At 38.4% G+C, this 18,004-nt stretch overlaps 3 protein-coding genes across 5 annotated transcripts; all 3 read right to left on the reverse strand.

Annotated features, from left to right (window-relative positions):
• Positions 1-100: 100 nt before the first annotated feature.
• LOC132200781 (uncharacterized) lies at positions 101-5,055 on the reverse strand. The gene is made up of 4 exons (XM_059626491.1): positions 4,632-5,055; positions 3,289-3,544; positions 1,449-3,013; positions 101-1,361 (listed from the first exon to the last, which is right to left on the reverse strand). The coding sequence occupies exons 2-4, from the start codon at positions 3,536-3,538 to the stop codon at positions 117-119; spliced, it is 3,060 nt and encodes a 1,019-aa protein (XP_059482474.1). The 5' UTR covers positions 3,539-3,544; positions 4,632-5,055; the 3' UTR covers positions 101-116.
• Positions 5,056-5,825: 770 nt separating this feature from the next.
• Positions 5,826-9,856, reverse strand: LOC132200782 (arrestin domain-containing protein 17-like). 2 transcript variants are annotated; one of them, XM_059626495.1, is made up of 8 exons: positions 9,637-9,760; positions 9,357-9,549; positions 9,071-9,297; positions 8,788-8,961; positions 8,209-8,400; positions 7,805-7,907; positions 7,621-7,746; positions 5,826-7,461 (listed from the first exon to the last, which is right to left on the reverse strand). In XM_059626495.1, the coding sequence occupies exons 2-7, from the start codon at positions 9,430-9,432 to the stop codon at positions 7,649-7,651; spliced, it is 870 nt and encodes a 289-aa protein (XP_059482478.1). In that variant the 5' UTR covers positions 9,433-9,549; positions 9,637-9,760; the 3' UTR covers positions 5,826-7,461; positions 7,621-7,648. The 2 variants fall into 2 exon arrangements, with proteins under 2 accessions (XP_059482478.1, XP_059482477.1); XM_059626494.1 differs by having other exon boundaries at positions 5,833-7,461; positions 9,357-9,473; positions 9,637-9,856.
• A 2,083-nt stretch (positions 9,857-11,939) lies between these two features.
• On the reverse strand, positions 11,940-17,862 carry LOC132199744 (uncharacterized). Of its 2 annotated transcripts, XM_059624697.1 has the most exons (5): positions 16,660-17,862; positions 16,301-16,431; positions 15,404-15,662; positions 13,678-15,212; positions 11,940-13,562 (listed from the first exon to the last, which is right to left on the reverse strand). In XM_059624697.1, exons 3-5 carry the CDS (start codon positions 15,615-15,617, stop codon positions 12,312-12,314), a joined length of 3,000 nt encoding a protein of 999 aa, XP_059480680.1. In that variant the 5' UTR covers positions 15,618-15,662; positions 16,301-16,431; positions 16,660-17,862; the 3' UTR covers positions 11,940-12,311. The 2 variants fall into 2 exon arrangements, with proteins under 2 accessions (XP_059480680.1, XP_059480679.1); XM_059624696.1 differs by having other exon boundaries at positions 16,301-17,862.
• Between the last annotated feature and the right edge of the window lie 142 nt (positions 17,863-18,004).

Consider the following 18,004-nt stretch of genomic DNA (forward strand, 5'->3'; position numbering starts at 1 on the left):
TTTTTCAACTTTAATTTGATTCCTGTTTTATTCTCCCAGTATAAAAAGTGACGTAAAATAAAAATATGTTGGAGATATAAAAAGTATGGATAGATACAATAACAACTTACGTATATTTAAATACTAATTTTACTCATAATGTAGGCAACATGTTCATCCTCATGTTTGCACTTTTGCATGGCGGCGGCCTCGCACTCGTGGCCGCAGAACCAGTTGACGTCGGGGTAGTCGTCGTTGTCGACGCAGGCGGTGCACATGGTGAGCTTGGCGTGGTCGAGGTTGCCGCAGAAGCGACAGTGCTTGACGGGGAGCAGCAGGTCGTCGTGCCAGCGCCGGATGCGGCCCTTCTTGATGCGCGCCGTGTACGGGGCGAACAACTTTGGCGACGACTTGTTGACCAGCGCCATGGTGGTGATGGTGCGGTTGCGGCGGTGCGGCTCGGTCACGCACAGGCCGATCGCCGCCAGTTTCAACTTGAGCAGGTCTTTGGCGGCGAAGTGCCTGAGCACCAGCTTGGCCTCCTCGGGGTAGTACTCGGGAGGGCTGTACTCGCGCGGCACGTCCACGGCCTTGCGCATTTCGTACAGCAGGTACAGCACCACCCCCACCCTTTGCCACGCGCTCGCCGCGCCGGCACACTCGGCGCCGCCGCCGCCGTTTTGCTCCAGCAGCAGCGCCGTGTACGTCTCGTCCAGGTTTTGGCACAACTGGTTCAGGTGTTTCAGGTGCGCCGAGAACTCGGCCGAGCCTTCCACTTGGAAAAGCGTCACCAGCTCAACCATCGAATAAATTGCCAGCAGCAAACTCTTCTTCTTGATTCCATCCTCTGTGGTAAAAGTGGAACATTTCGAGATGGACTCGGTTGTGGCAAAGAATAGCATGTTCAACCAATTAGTAATTTTCCTGGTCCATTTGTAGTACACAATTTCAAAGGAAGGTGTGTTTATATGGTCATTTAAGTAAAAGTGTTTTGCTGCATTTAATGTTAACATTTCGCTTATTTTTGAGATTGGAATTGTAAAGTAGCCGGATTTTATTGCAATTTCCTTGCTGGTGCGGTCAAGCATCAGTTTATTAAATGCCAAAAGCTTTGGAATGTGATATATATTTACTTTGCGGAACCAGTCATTTTCAGAAGCAATATTTGAATCGTAATCGTTTGAAAATAATTCAATAATCGCATTTAAAAATTCAACAGAGAACTTGTCATTAAAACCATTATTTTCAGGGCTTCCAGTATAAAAGCAGTCCACTAATTGTGGCAGAACGTAATAAACAAATCCCCAATCATGATAGACTTTCGTTGGTTCGCGTGAAGCTGCATCTGATACGATTTTGTTCGTGACATGGAGAAGGCTTGCCTGAAACAAATAAAATATGGATCATATAGAGAAGAAATTTAATTGAAATTAATATTTTTTAAATGCTATTAAAAATTTAAAACTTGCCTCCACCAAACTTTGCTTAGCATTCAGGTTTTGGAACAGAGATCCGCTGTACGGAGTCTTCTTTCCATCCCACTGTTTCAGGAATTTTCTTTCCAAATTCCTCAGTTCTGACTTGCTGCTATTTTCGATTTTAGATAATCTTAGTGCTTCGTCTTTCAATGCGCCCATGCTGTGCTTGAAAACTTCTGGGTATTTTACATCATTAAAAAAGCTGAAGTGTTTCAGTTGCTCCAAGACTAATCTTTGTTCTTCTCTCAGCAAAGTTGACAGGCAGCCTCTGTGGGGCTCACTTTTTTCGCAGGCCTTTTCCACCCTTTCGAGCAACGTCTCGTAGTTTTCCTTGATTATGTGCATCCTGGGGGGCAAGTCTTTTCTCTTGGTGGAAGCAAGATACTCTTCAAGGTAAGTGTCCATTGCAACCCACAGAGGACTGTTTGGATGATATATCAATTGCATAGGTATAGGGACTTGCCTCCACAACCAGGACGGATAAATTTTACTTTTGTTGATGTTTTCCTTGAGATCTTCAATTTTAGTCTTCAATTTGCCAAAGCAAGACTTTTGTGCTGCTGGGTCCGCGTGAAACAGGAATGAGGAAACCTGATGTCTTGAATAGTTTGAAAAGTCTTGGTCCTCCACCTCGTCCAGAAGAGAATAGTTTCTCATGTCCATGACAACATCTTCCCCTACTGTACGAAGGAGCCGTGAAAACGGAAGTAATTCTGGCAAAATCTCGATGAGGTGCTGGAAGTGTTCTTCCAACAGCAGAACCTTCAGTGTGGCCAGTGAGGGCGCCACGATGTCCTCTCTGATTAGCTTGATGACCCTTGTGTCCCTCTGCGGATAAATATCGACTAAGTATCCAATCAATAAAAACCCGTAGCCGATTCTTCTCCTCAGATCTCTCAGGAACACCAGGACATTTTGAACTAGAGGCGCCATTAGGTGCATTGGCATCGGCGTGAACCTGAGAAATGCAGTTTTCCTCTCAAATCCAAGCAGGACGTAGAGAGCGGCCATTAACCATTGGTTGAAGAGGACCGGGTTTTGGTGGAGCTGCCACAAAACGCCTGGGTTGAACAGAAAGTCTGACGGCTCGTATCCCTCCACAAAATCATCTTGTCTGTACGTCTCCTCTGATTGCGTGTTGATAAACGCCTGCCAAGCCATTATTTCCACGATATCGTCGTCTGCGTAGAGGTTCTCATTTTTGCTTTCCATCATGGCTTTCCAGTATTGCAGTCCAATGCATTCCATATAGAAAACGTGATTGATTGCTGTGGCAAGTGCGTCTAGTCGATCGCTATCTGTTTTGTGCTCTGGGCTTAAAACTTGACTTCCGTCGTAAAAGCCCGTGTTCAAATACCTTGGAATGGAGCATTCCATGCCCTTGAGATAACTGTAATTTCTTTTTTGCGTGCGAATGAGTCGGAAAACTATCGGCAGCTCTCCAACTAAGCCATGGTCCAAGGGCACATCTATAATTGAAGGGTCTCTGAATTTAACCCACGGGAAGTCAGCAGCCACTTTTCTTTTGATTCTTTTAGTCATTGCCTGTTTTTCGGCTGAAATGTAAAAATCTATTAGTACAATAATGAAAAATGAATAAATATTAATCAAAAGCAACAATAAAATTTAAAATTTTTATTATTTTTACCAACAGCAATGATTTCGAGAAGAAAAAAAATTATGAAACTATTCAATAGTTATTTTTGCAGTCCCGTTGAAGTTTAAATCACAGAAATGTTTCTTTTGAAAACAAAATTTTATATTTTAATTGCTAATTTTGTTGCATTACATTTTGGTCAATAAAATGATAAAAACAAAAAAAAATACACACCCAGCATATATTTGGTCCTTTCGTTTGGGCTGTGATCACCGGCGAAACTTGGAACAAAATGTTTGAGCTGTTTCCGTTTAGGGATGCAGTGTTTGCACGATTTTCGCCAGCACACGTGCGTGTCTCTTTCGGGCGAGCATTTAGGACGAGAAGGTGGTGAAGAGATTCCTTTTGTCTCATTTGGCGCATCCTTTCCACTTGGGGAGGTTTTGCGGGTGGGCGCATTTTTACTTTTATCCGAACTCTTCATCTCGTCCTTAAAAATTAAAAAAAAACTATAATTCAAATCAATTTCATTGTTTTTAAATAAAAAAAATTGGCCTAAAATCAACAAATTGGTTTGCGTGCCGGTGAAATTCATGCATATCAATTTCTGCATGCGAACTTAATAATTTAGAATCACTATTTAATTTAAATAATTAATTTTTTGTGCAATATATCAATTGTTTCCTTTATTCATTTATTTATTCTTCTTTATTATTATTATTTTTTTAATTGGAGACGGAGAAGAAAGCGTTTACAACTACTATATAGCAGATGTCTGCTAAAATCAAGAGACTCAACTGCCGCGGCAACCCCGCCCCGAAATTTTTATTTCAATGCAATTTTTCAAATATTCTTGGAAAACAGCAAAAAGTTTAAAAAGTACCTACAGCGGATAGATAGCCTGAAAAATTATTTAATTAAAATTAATTAGATAATAATTTAAAAATCTCATCTTATTTCCAATGTGCCTGAATGGAAAATCAATAATAATTGAATTTAGTCTGAAAATTAATTTTTTTTTTAACTTATTGAAGGGGGTTGCAATCTGCTTCTGGGTGATAAGTTTGCGAGATAAAAATGGAGTGGAAATTGAACCAATTATTGTTAGATGATAAAAACAATGGTTGTGCTTCTAAATTCTATTATCTTTTGCTGTAATTTATAATTTAATTTAAAGAGTCTTTACATTTTTAGTAAAATAATTTGGTTCAAAGTATTATCTGCGGTTTTTAGTTTTGAATAAAAATGGTAGCTTTCAAAAATAAAGTTAAAAAAATCAAATAAATTACACCTCAAACTTACTGACGCCAAATAATTCCAGGTTAAATAGTACTAAATTGCCAAATCAAATTTGTAACAAAATAATTTAATGAAAAAAAAAGCGGTAAATGCTTTAACTCACAATCAGCTTGTACCGCTATCTGAGAAATAAAACAGGTTCTGTTTTGCGTGTTTATGTTTGGAGTGTACAGCAAAAACAAACTTGACCTTTTCAACTAATTTTTCGCCTTGAAAAGCAAAATAATGCAGATTATGCCTTTGAGACAATAGAACAAAATAGCACTTGTTAAACTTACGTCTTAATATTGTAGGCAATTAATTGTGGTGATGCGAAATTAGATGTGTTGTGCTGAAATTTTGTGGGAAAACCTTGACCATCAACATTCAAAGCGAGATCGAAAAAGAAAATGCTACTGCGGTCGAACAATCTGGCGGCGGCTGGCCCTGGCCGCGGGCGCAGCTGCTCCGCTTTTTTGTGAAAAGACGCTATAAAGGCACTCTGGGGGAGGTTTTCTACAATGCAGGTATAATTATGGTGATTTTTAGAGGGGTCCGTCCGCTATCTGTTGAGGGATGTTGGAAGCTGCTTCTGATTGTGAGAAATAAACGTTAAAATTATGTCAAGAACTATCACAGACAATCATTGTTTCTGGTGCAATTTTTTTTTCTAAAATCTCACAATCAGTTAACATAAAATTAATTCAAATTCTTTTGTGTACATATGTTTCGTTATTAATAAATTGTCAGAAAAGTTAATGCGCTAATATCCTATTCTTCCATACATGAATATTATTAATCAATTTTATTAATTAATAATTAATTATCAACTGAACAATCATCAATATATTTAATGGTATACTGAGTGAGCAGCTTGATGAATGTAACATCCACTCTTTTAATTCAAATAAGAATTTTAGTTGGTGTGATACTTAAAAATAAAATACAACGTTTTAAATAAGCATTGCGACAATCACAGACCTACTAATTTTTATCAAGAATGTAAAAAAAAATTATTGCTCTTCTATTTACTTTTTATATTATATAAAAAATAACATTAATTTTTAAGACGGGAAAAGTTGTGGCATCTATTTTGCGTGACCAATTTCCAATGCCGCGAGAGTTAAAATTTGAAAACATAGTGTAAGAATGAAAATGGAGTAAGAAATTTTGCATCTCGAATCTTCCCATATTTTACGCGCACACGACCTCTCTCTAATCAAATTATTCCCCCTTGCGTTGTGGTGGTTTAGCAGCATATTGTGGAATTAAGCAGGACAAGTCAACTGAACCCCCACAAATGCTGCGATTATTGAGGGTCGTAAAATCAAAAATCTCGGAATTCTTTCTTTCCATTTAATTTATGTTTATATTACTTATTTCTTACTTATTCTAATTATCTTGATTTAAAAAGGTATAAAAAGATAAAGCGTTTTAATATTGAGTTTTGTTTTAATTTTTGTTTAATAAATAAATAAAATAAATAAGGTATCAAAAGTGAGAAAAGAGGGATATTTAGGTTGTTGTAGGTAATAAATAATCTTAATTTTATTTATTTATTCTTTGACCTTGCATCTGCATACTTTTGTGGTGAAAAAAAAACCCACGATTTTTACTTCTGAAAACATCCTTTGTTTTTTCTTGCAAAGAATGCTTATATAAGGAAAGGTCATTAGAGGATTTCGAGCATTCCTAATTTGAAGCGATGAAGTCGGCTTTGCTGTTCACTGTGCTGGTGTTGGCCGTCCTTTTGGCCGTCTGCCTGGAACAAGCTTCTGCGAAAAGAGTAAGTTTCCGGATGGACTACGAGGAGTGCAGAACGAAGGGACCCCCTGGCTTTGCAATCTGGATTTTAGGGTTTTGCTTCTTCTGTGCTGATGGAACTGATAAGTGCGTTTAATTAACAGAAGTGTAGCCATTTGCAAGGATATAAAAATATGCCAGTTGATTATGAACAAAATTAAAACTTTGTGTTAAATATTAAATATCACTCCTTTTGTTTCAATGAAATATTGTTCCAAAAAATTATCATAACAATATTAAAGAGATGCTTACGATATGGTCAAATCAGTGCATTGTTTGATTGTTGTACTCTGGAGTCAAATGTGGTATTTCAGATGGTTTAAAATGGACTAAAAAAAGGTCAAGCAAGCCTCTCATTTCTCTTCGCCATAAAATTTACCCCTCTTTTTTGTATACAGACTGTCAAGGTTATTATTTACAATTATCAATAGACCCGCATTAAATGATTTAATAAATGATAATTGATATTAACATCAGTCTTTACAGCCTGTGCCCTTATTTAATTTATGGATTTTTTTATGACTGAGGGGATTACAATGCCCTCAGTAAAAAATGTTTATTTATTCTCCATTCAATAATATTTAAATACACAATATCTTACTTCAAGTCAAAAACAAAAATTAAATTTTAAGATGTTTAGCATTAAAAATATTTTCACATTAAAAAAAAATAAAATTTGATCGAAATCCTTTCTTTCTTGATTTTTGTAAAGATATTTATTGAAAATATCAATCATGAAACGAATTCCTGTAGTTTTCTGTTTTTCCGTTAAGGGCCAAACTTATATTTTCTCTACTATTTTTTCGTAAAGCAAATGACATTGCAGAATTGAGGGGTCAAAGCGCGGATGTTATTTGAGCGGCTTGATTACAAATTTTCACCACAAAATAACAAGCGCGCCATAAAAACCGCAACTTAATTAAATATTTCTTCAACCACCAGCAAAGATCTTGTGTTTAAATTATGTCAACTCGATCCGGCTTTCCTCTCTTTGTGGCAAAAAACCTCACAGCATAAATTAGAAAACATCCTACTTTCATGCAAAAAAAGTACTTAAGGAGGAGGTTTTCTGATAATTGCGATCATTCTCGACTTGAAGATGAAGACGACGTTGCTGTTCGCTGTGCTGGTGTTGTCCGCACTTCTGGCCGTCGGCGTGGCCGCACCAAGTGGCCTTTTGGTGGACGTTGAGTTGGAGGAGGCGAGGGAGAAACGAGACAGTTTGGGTGACATTGCCGCCGCAATCAAGGAAGCCAGGGAAGCTGCCTGCAGACAAAAGGGACAGGTGTACTCGAACGGCCGGTGCGTTGATCCTTGAGGGCGGTACTGCTTAAAATAAAGTGAAGTTGTGTCCATAAAGCAAATTATTTTTTTGTTCGTGTGGCATGGTATTTTATTTGATACAAAAGTCTTCAATAAAATAAAATTATTTAAATTATAAGATAAAAATATGTGAATTTTTGCTCATATGTTTGTATGACTCACAACATTCATTTGAAGGATCTCTACAGTTTTAATTGTGGTAGACAGGGTACTTGGGCACCGAGAGTTTGTCTGTTTTCTTGACTTTGCTGGCCGTGCCCAATAAGCACGTTTCGTAGGTCGGCGGGGCTAATTTGTGAAGAAAAATTAAGACTATGGCAACATTGGAAAGTAGCGAGAGACTCACCCTGCAGTTGTGGCAAATTAGCGCGCAGAGGAATGGTGCCGACGACGACAGGAAAGCCGACGTGGAAATCGCTGTGCAAGGACGATCTCGGCGAAAAAGAAGCCTGCGAAATATTTCACCTTCAAAATTTCTTAGGCAAAAACAGTCTTTTTATTTAAGAATTATTGATTTCTTTTAAGAGATAACAGCGTTTATTTTACTTTATAGTGGACAAATTTGCCAACAAGTGTCAACCAATGTGATTTTTTAATTTTTAATTTCTCCTCTTTTTTAAATATTGCGAGCTATTTTTTTTTCTTATCGCTGAACTCTTGGAGTAGCCAACCAGTCTTTGTTATTCCTATTGCGAGAGGTGCCACTGAATTTAAAAGGAAAAAAATAAAATAAAATAAATGGTTATTTGCCTTGAGAACGTAGCCGACTTCGATGACATTGCACTTTTCCAAGTACTTATTCGAGGGTGGCAGAGGCGGGACTTTGAACATGTCCTGTTCAAAAGTGAGCGACTGTCCGGGTTTGACGGAATCGAAAAAACTCATGGCGACGGTCGCATAGCAAATATTTACCCTTGCGACGCTCACGATGTATGTCACTACCTAATGGAAAAAAAATCAATTAGAGCTTTTTGAGTGGAGCTTCTGATTATGACATCTACACTGAAATTCAAATTTCTGAACCTTCGCCCATAAGATTTTTGATGATGACTGACCTATTGTTTTTATTTTTCCATCTTCATTCTGGTGATTTTGGTGAAATTACATCAATTTTGGTTGGGCCGCATTTTTAAGAAAAATAATTTTTTTTAAAAAACAATGCGTTGAATTTCACAAATTTAGTTCTCCTAAATACTCAAATTTACTAATTATCTCCTTAAAAATGACATAATACAAAAATACAAACCAATGCTAGTAGTGAAAATTTCTATCAATATTAAATAGGCTGATTTTTTTTTACCTCCCATTAAAAAAAAAATTGAAACCAACCTGCCTTAATTTTAGTCTGACGCGGTCAAGGTGGGCCTTTGAGTTGTTTTTTACGTCCAAAGTGGGCCGAAGGATCTCTCCAGGCACGACACCCCCAGCCGGCAACGATAGGACGACGTTGACAACACCTGAAGAGAAGGAGAACTTCTTGGTCTCGGTGGCACTCACTGGCGCCTGAATTTAATCGAAATTTCATTCTCACACACAAGAGCGTGCCTTAATTAATTGACTCTATAGATAATTATGCAGAGTCTTTATTTAGGCACAATTTTATTTTCCTTACGGCAAACTGAGGGTCCGAGTTGAGGTCAAGAAGGGCGATGACGGCGAAGGGCGCCGAGGTTTCCAGGTCGAGCTTCCAGGCTCGGTCCTGACGGTCCATCGAGGCCGAGACGCAGTACCTGATGTGGCCATGCTCGCCCTCGAAGGACGACGGAATGTTGGCGGGCAGGTCAAAGTTGAAAGGATAAAAGTGTTCGCCGGGAGCAAGACAAATCTCAGAGCCACGTCCTTTGATATTTGTTTTTAATATAAAACACTTAAATGCCGTCAATAATTTTGTAAATCACCTGCTCCTCCCAAAAGAACGGTTTGATGATTGAAATAGGGCTCACTTTTCGAGTGACTTGAGCCTTGGCCGTCCATCCAACTCACTTTAGCTTCTCCCGTCAACTTAATATTGATGCCTTTAATTTGATATTATGATATAAAAAAAAAACGGCTGTGGTCAAAAGTTTCAGAGTTTTCTTCTTCTCATATTTGCTTGAAGTTCAAATTCATAATTTGAGCGTGAATGTAAAATTATTTAAAAGTTAATTGTAGACTCGTGATCAATAATAAAATTATTACCTTGAAGTTTCACGGGTTCTATGTTATTGACAAAAACCCTTCCCGACACGTTCTGCCCAGCGAAGAAAACAGCCTGCGGGTTGTCCAAAAAAATTAAAAACTTCCTCAAACTCATATTGTGAAAGCAGCTGCTGCGAAACGAAGGAAATTTCTTTCGCACTAGAGAGATTTTTCCACACTGCGTGCGTATATATGCTGCGAAAGAATAATTCTACGTGTTGAGGTGTATCTTATCAAGACATGATGTGTAAACACGGCAATAATTAGTAAAGACTGCAGACGTGACGCTTTTTTTCTAAGAATTCCAATTAACTCTTCTGCGCATCTCGCAATCAGCGTAATTCATATTATTATCTTATTTGGCTGCATCATGCATGCAATAAAATAATAAATAAATAAATTGAAAAACTTATTTTTTTTTTTTTTTTGCAGAATTGTGGGTAAATAATATTACCTTTTTCACATAAGAATACTATTTTACACTAGATGCTCATAATTCAAATCTTATTACGTTTAATTTATGGATTTATAGAAAAATGAATTCGCCAGGTTTTATATATTTACAACGATTTCTTGGTCTTCCGAAGCTAGTTTCGTGAATTTCTCAAGATTATATGTGCTGCAGCTAATTTGCTGTCTGTTTAAAGCTAATTAACTGAGCTGCAGTGACGCCAACGATAGAGTTACTCATCCTGGTCTCGTCAGTCGGTAAATAGTAAAAAAGATAAACAGTTGTTCGTCATTTCCTTGATTGTTTCAGTGAAAGAGTGAAACTTATCTGAAATAAATATATAGGTATTGCAAGTTTTAATACGACATAAAAAGTAAACAATGCCACAGGTTTCTTTGCCACGCTGATCTCAGATGTCATGTACTGTGCGAGTTAAAACTCTAAATCAATTGTGGAAAATTATTTTCCTTCTAGTTTCTTTGTGTTTGTATGAGGACAATGTCACTTGGTCTTATTATTAGACCACACCAAAATATTTATCAAAGTCGACAATCTTATCGTTCTTTTACATATATTTGAAGAAAATGATACGTATTATATAAACTAAGTTTTGTGTGATTTATATGGAAAATATTTCCTTAAAAAAGTGCCCCCCCCCCCCAAAGAAAATAATATTTTTTTATTTTAATTTTTTTTTGTTCTTCATTTTATTTTATTTTTTTTTTTTACAGAGAACTTTGAATAGCCGGAAATGTCTGTTTTGCATTTTATTTCTTGCTTTGAATGTAAGCAATAAAAATCCTCCTTTTTAGTCAAAATATTGCTTTATAAAATGAATTTTAGTGTCTTAAAAAATTAAATTCTGTTTTTGCCAAAAATAAAATGAGGCATGCTCGTCTTTGTGTTTTTGTTTTGTGTTTGCACTTTTGCATGGCGGCGGCGGCCTCGTACTCATCACGCAGACCAGTTGACGTCGTTATCGAGACAGGCATTTGGCCGCAATAAATTTCCTGTAGTTTTTCTGCCAATCCGGTCAAGATCAGGGTCAAATTTTGCAGTGACCCCCGAGAGTGGAGCTTATTCCTGCAGGAGGGTGGGACTTTTCCATCGCAATTTATCAAGATAACGCAAAAAACAAAAGACATTTAAAAATCGCACAATTATATTGAATAATTTCCGGAACTAAAAAACCAGCAAAAAATTTTCCTTTTTGTTATCTCAAATCTCAACCCCATCTGACCTTCTCCTTTTGTGGCAAAAAACCCATCCCAATTCGAAAACATCCTATTTTCATGCAAATAAAGTACTTAAGGAGGAGGTTTTCAGAGAATTGTGATCATTCTTGGCTTGAAAATGAAGACGACGTTGCTGTTCGCTCTGCTGGTGTTGTCCGCCCTTCTGGCCGTCGGTGTGGCCGCACCAAGTGGCCAGCTGGAGGACGTAGAGTTGGAGGAGGTGAGGGAGAAACGTTCCTACACTCCCCGCACCTACGATGACATTATCAAAGCCAAGGAACGCGAGTGCAGAAGAAAGAATTTGAAATACTCGCCACCCCAAGGACGCTGCGTCCAATTTACTTTTTGATTGCTTTCGACAATAATGACCAATATTTCCCGTTATAAATTTTTGAAATAATTACATCTTCTGAAAACTCTAATTATTATAATTGAAAAAAAAACTATAGAACACGCTGATGATCCAGCTCATTCGTAATTCATAGGGGAACTTAAAAAATGTCTTATTCTCAGCTTGACCAAAAAGAAAAGTTTGTTAAAATAGAAAATCCTGCAGAATCTTACAATTATCATAAAAAAAATTCTGTGATTTATGTGAAAATAAAAATGTGCTTCAATTGTTTGCAAAATATAAATGCCAAGATATTTTATTCTACAAAAGCCTCCTTTAATTACATAAAGTGCGTAAAATAATGTCAATTTTTTTAAAACGCACTCAAAAGAGAAGTTGCGCAATGGGGTTTTCTAATTTTATACTAGGGCGCGCGCTCTACTATGACAAAACTAGCGAAATTCTAGCATAATGCAATATTTTTCGTTTTGGATACGTGTACAAGAAATTAATTTATGCCTCTATTATTAAGCTCTGAATAATACATTACTGAACTTAAAATTTGAAACCTCTTTATAAAAATTACATTATATGGTCTTGTTTAAAATAGACTCTTAAAAAGTTCCAAGAATAAAAATTCGCACAAAGTATTATTACCTTAAAAACTAATTTTACTCATGATGTAGGCGACGTGCTCGTCCTCATGTTTGCACTTTTGCATGGCGGCGGCCTCGCACTCGTGGCCGCAGAACCAGTTGACGTCGGGGTAGTCGTCGTTGTCGACGCAGGCGGTGCACATGGTGAGCTTGGCGTGGTCGAGGTTGCCGCAGAAGCGACAGTGCTTGACGGGGAGCAGCAGGTCGTCGTGCCAGCGCCGGATGCGGCCCTTCTTGATGCGCGCCGTGTACGGGGCGAACAACTTTGGCGACGACTTGTTGACCAGCGCCATGGTGGTGATGGTGCGGTTGCGGCGGTGCGGCTCGGTCACGCACAGGCCGATCGCCGCCAGTTTCAACTTGAGCAGGTCTTTGGCGGCGAAGTGCCTGAGCACCAGCTTGGCCTCCTCGGGGTAGTACTCGGGAGGGCTGTACTCGCGCGGCACGTCCACGGCCTTGCGCATTTCGTACAGCAGGTACAGCACCACCCCCACCCTTTGCCACGCGCTCGCCGCGCCGGCACACTCGGCGCCGCCGCCGCCGTTTTGCTCCAGCAGCAGCGCCGTGTACGTCTCGTCCAGGTTTTGGCACAACTGGTTCAGGTGTTTCAGGTGCGCCGAGAACTCGGCCGAGCCTTCCACTTGGAAAAGCGTCACCAGCTCAACCATCGAATAAATTGCCAGCAGCAAACTCTTCTTCTTGATTCCACCGGGAGTATTATTTTCAAATTTTGAGATGGACTCGGTCATAGCAAAGAATAGAATGTTGGACCAATCGATGACCTTTTTGGTCCAGCGATAATAGATCTTCTCAAAGGTCGGTGTGTTTTCGCGGTCGCTCACAAACACATTGGCAGCCGCATTCAATGAAAGGAGTTCGCTTAATTTTGAAATGGGGCTGGTGTGAACACCAAACTTGTTTGCAACTTCTCGAGGCACGCGGTCCATCAAAATTCGCCTTAGGATCATAAGCTTTGGAAGATTTCGCATTTCAGCTTTCTGGTACCAGTTACTGAACACATCCACGCTATTTGTATTACATTTCCAAGCGTTGTAATCTCTGGAAAATAATCCGAGCACCTCTTCTAAAAATGTTTCTGAGAACTTGTCTGAAAATCCAGAACTCTTAGTTTGGAAGCAATTCACAAATGTTGGCAGGATGTAATGCACAAAGGCCCAGTCTGGATATAATTCAACTAACTCGGCATCTGAGTTGTCGGCAATTATTTTTTTAATCAGTTCCAAAACGCCAGTCTGAAAATTATAGATAAATTATATAACATACTTTGATCGAATTTAAACTTTTATTGGGTATAAAGTTTAGGATTTTTATACTGAAATTGTAAAGAGAAAATTACATTAAACTCACTCTGATGGGGTTGTGGTTGCCGAGGACAGGCTCGTCAAGATTAAGACAAGGGTTGCTAGTTCCATCCCATTCTTTCAAAAATTCGTTTCTCCTCTTCCTGATCAACGAGTTCTTGCCAAACTTGGCTTTGCAAATTACAGTCGTGGCTTCCATCAACTCTACTTTGCCACTCGTAATGAATGTTTCGACTTCTCTAAAGAACCAACTTGCTTTTATGTGGGCCAAAGCGTTGCGGTGCTCTTTGATTAACAAAGTTGACAGACAGTTCCTCCGCATTGCTTGCTGTTTATCTCTGCAAACCTCCTCCAATCTGCTAATTAGTACGTCATGCGAGTTGTAGATTATATTTGCTAATGAATAGATGTCACCATCTAGTTTTGTATTTGCTAGTTCAGGACGGAGGTGCAGTTGCATCACTTCCCACAGCATTCCAGCATTGTAGACCTCAATAACCATTTGTCCAGACCACGGAAGCAGGTCATAAATTACAACTTCGTTGATTTTCTTTTTTAAATCTTTAATTTTTGTAGAGAGTTCCCCAAAGCATGGTTTGATCTGCCGCTTGTCATCATAAAAAGCCTGCGTGAAAACGATGCTCGACGACAGTAAGTCACTGTCGTATTCTTGGTCTACGAAATAGTGATTCCGTGGATCAATGTATGCCAGATGTTCAATCATACACGAACAGCTTAAACTCTTTGCAAACTCAATAACGTCTGGCAACATCTTGACAAGATACTGAAAATGCTTGTCCTCGTCTTTGAGCATCACCTTCAGGGAGGCCAGCACAGGCGCAACAATGTCTTCCCTGATCAGTCTGGTGACCCGGCCGTCCCTCTTGGGGTGAATTTTGACCAGGTGCCCGATCAGCATGAATCCGTAGGCGATTCTCCTCCGCAGGTCTTTCAAGAACACCAGGACGTCTTGGGCAACCTCTGCGATCTGCACAGGTATCGGTGCATATCTGTACGGGGCAGTTTTCTCTTCATAGTCGAGCAGCACATACAGGGCGGTCATCAACCATTGACTGAGCAAAATAGGACTCAGGTGGAGCTGCCAAACAAGGCCATTGTTGAGCAGAAAATCGGCAGGCTGGTGGTCTTGTGGAAGTTGTTCCTCTTCTTTCACCTCTTGTTCGTAGGTCGTGAGAAATGTGTGCCATGCAAGAAATTCTAAGTGTTCTCCGCAGGCTTGGTTTGCGCTCTTGTCCACGACCCTCCAATAGTCAAGTCCCGAGCATTCCAGGTGGAAGATGAAATTCGTGACGGTTGCTAGTTCGCAAAAGACTTGCTGGTCCTTTTTTTCCTTGCAGGAAAATAAAACGCTTGCATCATAAAATTGTTTTCCCAAAAACTGAGGGGTAGGGTACATAGCACTCAAGTATGCGTTATTCCTTTTTCCGTCCATCCGCAGGAGTTTGCAAATGAGATCTTTTTCTAGTGGCAAATCTGCTATACATACAGGTTCAACAACCTCAAGAGGAACCTCCCATGGAAAGTCTCGGTCAAAACACTTGTTCTTTTTTGATGCGCTGGCTATAAAAAGAGAAAAAAAGTGCAAAAAATTATCAATCAAAACAAATTATTTAGCTTTTTAATTAACTTTTTAACTAGATAGACTTTAATTCTTACCTAATGCATAATGCACTTGTGAATGTCAAATAAAAAATATTTCTTTTGAAATATATTATTATTCCTCGCCAGGAAATAATAGTTTTTATACTCACCAATGATGTATTTGCGAGTATCATTAGCACTAATCAATCCTCCTTTGCTAGGAGGTTGATGCTTGAGCTGTCGTCGTTTGGGTATGCAGAATTTGCATTTCTTGCGGGTGCAAACATGGTTCGACTTGCGAGTGCAAACCAATAAAGGCAATGAAGACTTGGCCGATTTGCAATGGCAATTTTCTTTGGCAGCTGCTTTTTCTTTTGCACTCATTTCAATTCACAGTAAGGTGATGGGTCGTTTTTCCTCAAAAATTACCTGGAATAAATAAGGCAGTGATTTAAATACAAACATTATACGCATTACACAAAACTTTAAATGTAAAAAAGCTTTTGTGTAAAAACAAAATATATTAATTTATATGAATTTATAAATCGTAGTTTCTTTTATTTATTTCTTTCAGGTACAAAGAACTGCTGGTTTAATTTTATTTGCGTCATTGTACACAAAATTTGGAGCGTTCTATTCATAATTTATTTTTCAACAGCCACTGACAATGTGCGTATAAAATCTTCGCTTGTCACTTTTGGTTTGTCACGTGACGCGTAAAATAGTTATTGAAATTTTTCTTATGATAAAAACAAAATATTTAAACATAAGTTCAGGCCCAGACTAGACAGTCGAGCCCAACTCTGATACGCCTTGGGCCGATTGAACATATTTGTTAGTCTTATTGGGAAACGCGCCGCCGAACTGGGCCGCGCTTTCTCAATGATATCACCCTATGTGGGCTGCGGAGCCCCAGTCCGGCCTTGCACAAATTTGAAATGATTAAAAGTGCGCCTTTATCCTTAATCAAAAGAAACTAAATTTAAATACTAAGCTCATGAGAATTTGAGTTTGGCCGTGATAATAAGTCTAAACTGAGCTCCTTTTCACAGGTTATTTTTACTTACTTTTTGAAATTCTTCCGAGATGAGTTGCTAGCCCAGAGTAGTCTCCAGAAAGCGTTGAGACGAAAAAAATATCCCGGCGAAATGAAATGAAGTGCAGCAGTGATACATCGCTCTTATTGTGTGGAGCGCCTCTGCAACATAACAAACCACATAATGATAGCCTAAGCTGTGAGGGGATGAAAAACGACGCTAACGCGCATCGTTCTACCACCACCTGCGCCTGCATTTTGGGTCGGGTAGGGGCGATTGAGGCTAAAAATTGGGGAGGAAGGCATAAGGGAGTGCGGGGTGCTTACAATGTTATTATGTTGTGTACCATTGAGCTGCAGCGCCTGAAGCAACAATAAAAAATAAATCACCTGTTTTGTGCTGCAAGTGTGGGTTCACCGCGGCGGCCGTGTCTCTTTTGATGTCGGGCGTTTTAGCAGACCTCTGCTAGTTGTGATACCCTTTCTGCTCATTTTTCCAATTTCATTTTTTTTTTTATGACTTGAGTAGAATAAATAATAATAATAACCTGCAAAACATTCTTTAAGAGTCTGTGCACACACAGGTATAGTGTGAAATATAAAAAAAAAAAATTAATAATATTAATCGCATCAATCTCAAACTCTTGGAAAAGAAAACTTAAGTATCTATTATTTATTTTCCATGAATTGGAAATTTATTTTGAAATTACAAAATTTTAATTAAATAAATAATTCTTGTGCAGCTAAAATTGATAAAATATTTAAACCTGAGAAAAATTTGGCTCAATTTAATAATAAATTTTTTAAATTATTGTATAATTCGTATAATTTACGCTCATCCAGTCTAAAAGGGACAAAGTGTGTTTGAGAACTCTATGCTTGAGAGCAGCAGCCAAAAGGGTGGGCAGATGCGCCTGCAGACAGCACCCTGAGACCGCAGAGTCGACTGAATGGCGTCCTGGACCATAGTTCTGAGCGTGAAATATAATATATTATAGATCACCAAGTGGGGAATACTTATTTGATGCACACGCATCAGAGCTTTAATTGAAAGAAATATTTTTGGACAATTTAGTGCCGTATCAAAATATAAAAAAATTGAATTTTCGAGCTTTAGAAAATTATAAGTTTAAAAGTTACCTAAATTAAGCTCTTGTTAAGGCCTTTTTATTTACTTTTGAATTCTTCCGAGATGAGAGTTGCCAGCAAGCATTTAGCAGAAGCAAGCATCTATAATACACTGTCATTGTTAATTTCTATGCTTCTTGTTAAACAACTCGTCGATGATATGAGCTACCAGCATATTAGGGTGATTGAGGATTAACAAAACAGATAGAGGGGTGCGAAAGGATCTTTCAAAAAGATCCTTGGGGGTGCGTCAAATGCATGAGTGAGAGACAGAGTGAAAGAGAGGGGCAAGGCGAAGGTAATAATGGGGTTGGCTGGCAAGGAAAAATGATATAGAGCGGAAACGATCTCTACCATGCAAACCTAGTTTATTGCATGGATGTAATATGAATAAAATGAGATCCTTTTGCTTGCAAAAGAATTTTTTTTCATCGACTTCCTAATCAATGACAATGTCCGTGCACACACAAGTATATTGTAAAAAATATATGGATTGCATTATATATTATCAACGTCTTAGTTAAAAAAAAACTTAACCATAGCTATTTAATTTTCTACAAGATGAAAATTTTATTTTGTAAAAATAAAAATAAGTATTGTAAAAAAT

The sequence above is a fragment of the Neocloeon triangulifer genome, unplaced genomic scaffold (assembly GCF_031216515.1).
Source record: "Neocloeon triangulifer isolate White Clay Creek 2 clone unplaced genomic scaffold, ASM3121651v1 ptg000014l, whole genome shotgun sequence".
NCBI classification, from domain to species: Eukaryota; Metazoa; Arthropoda; class Insecta; order Ephemeroptera; family Baetidae; genus Neocloeon; species Neocloeon triangulifer.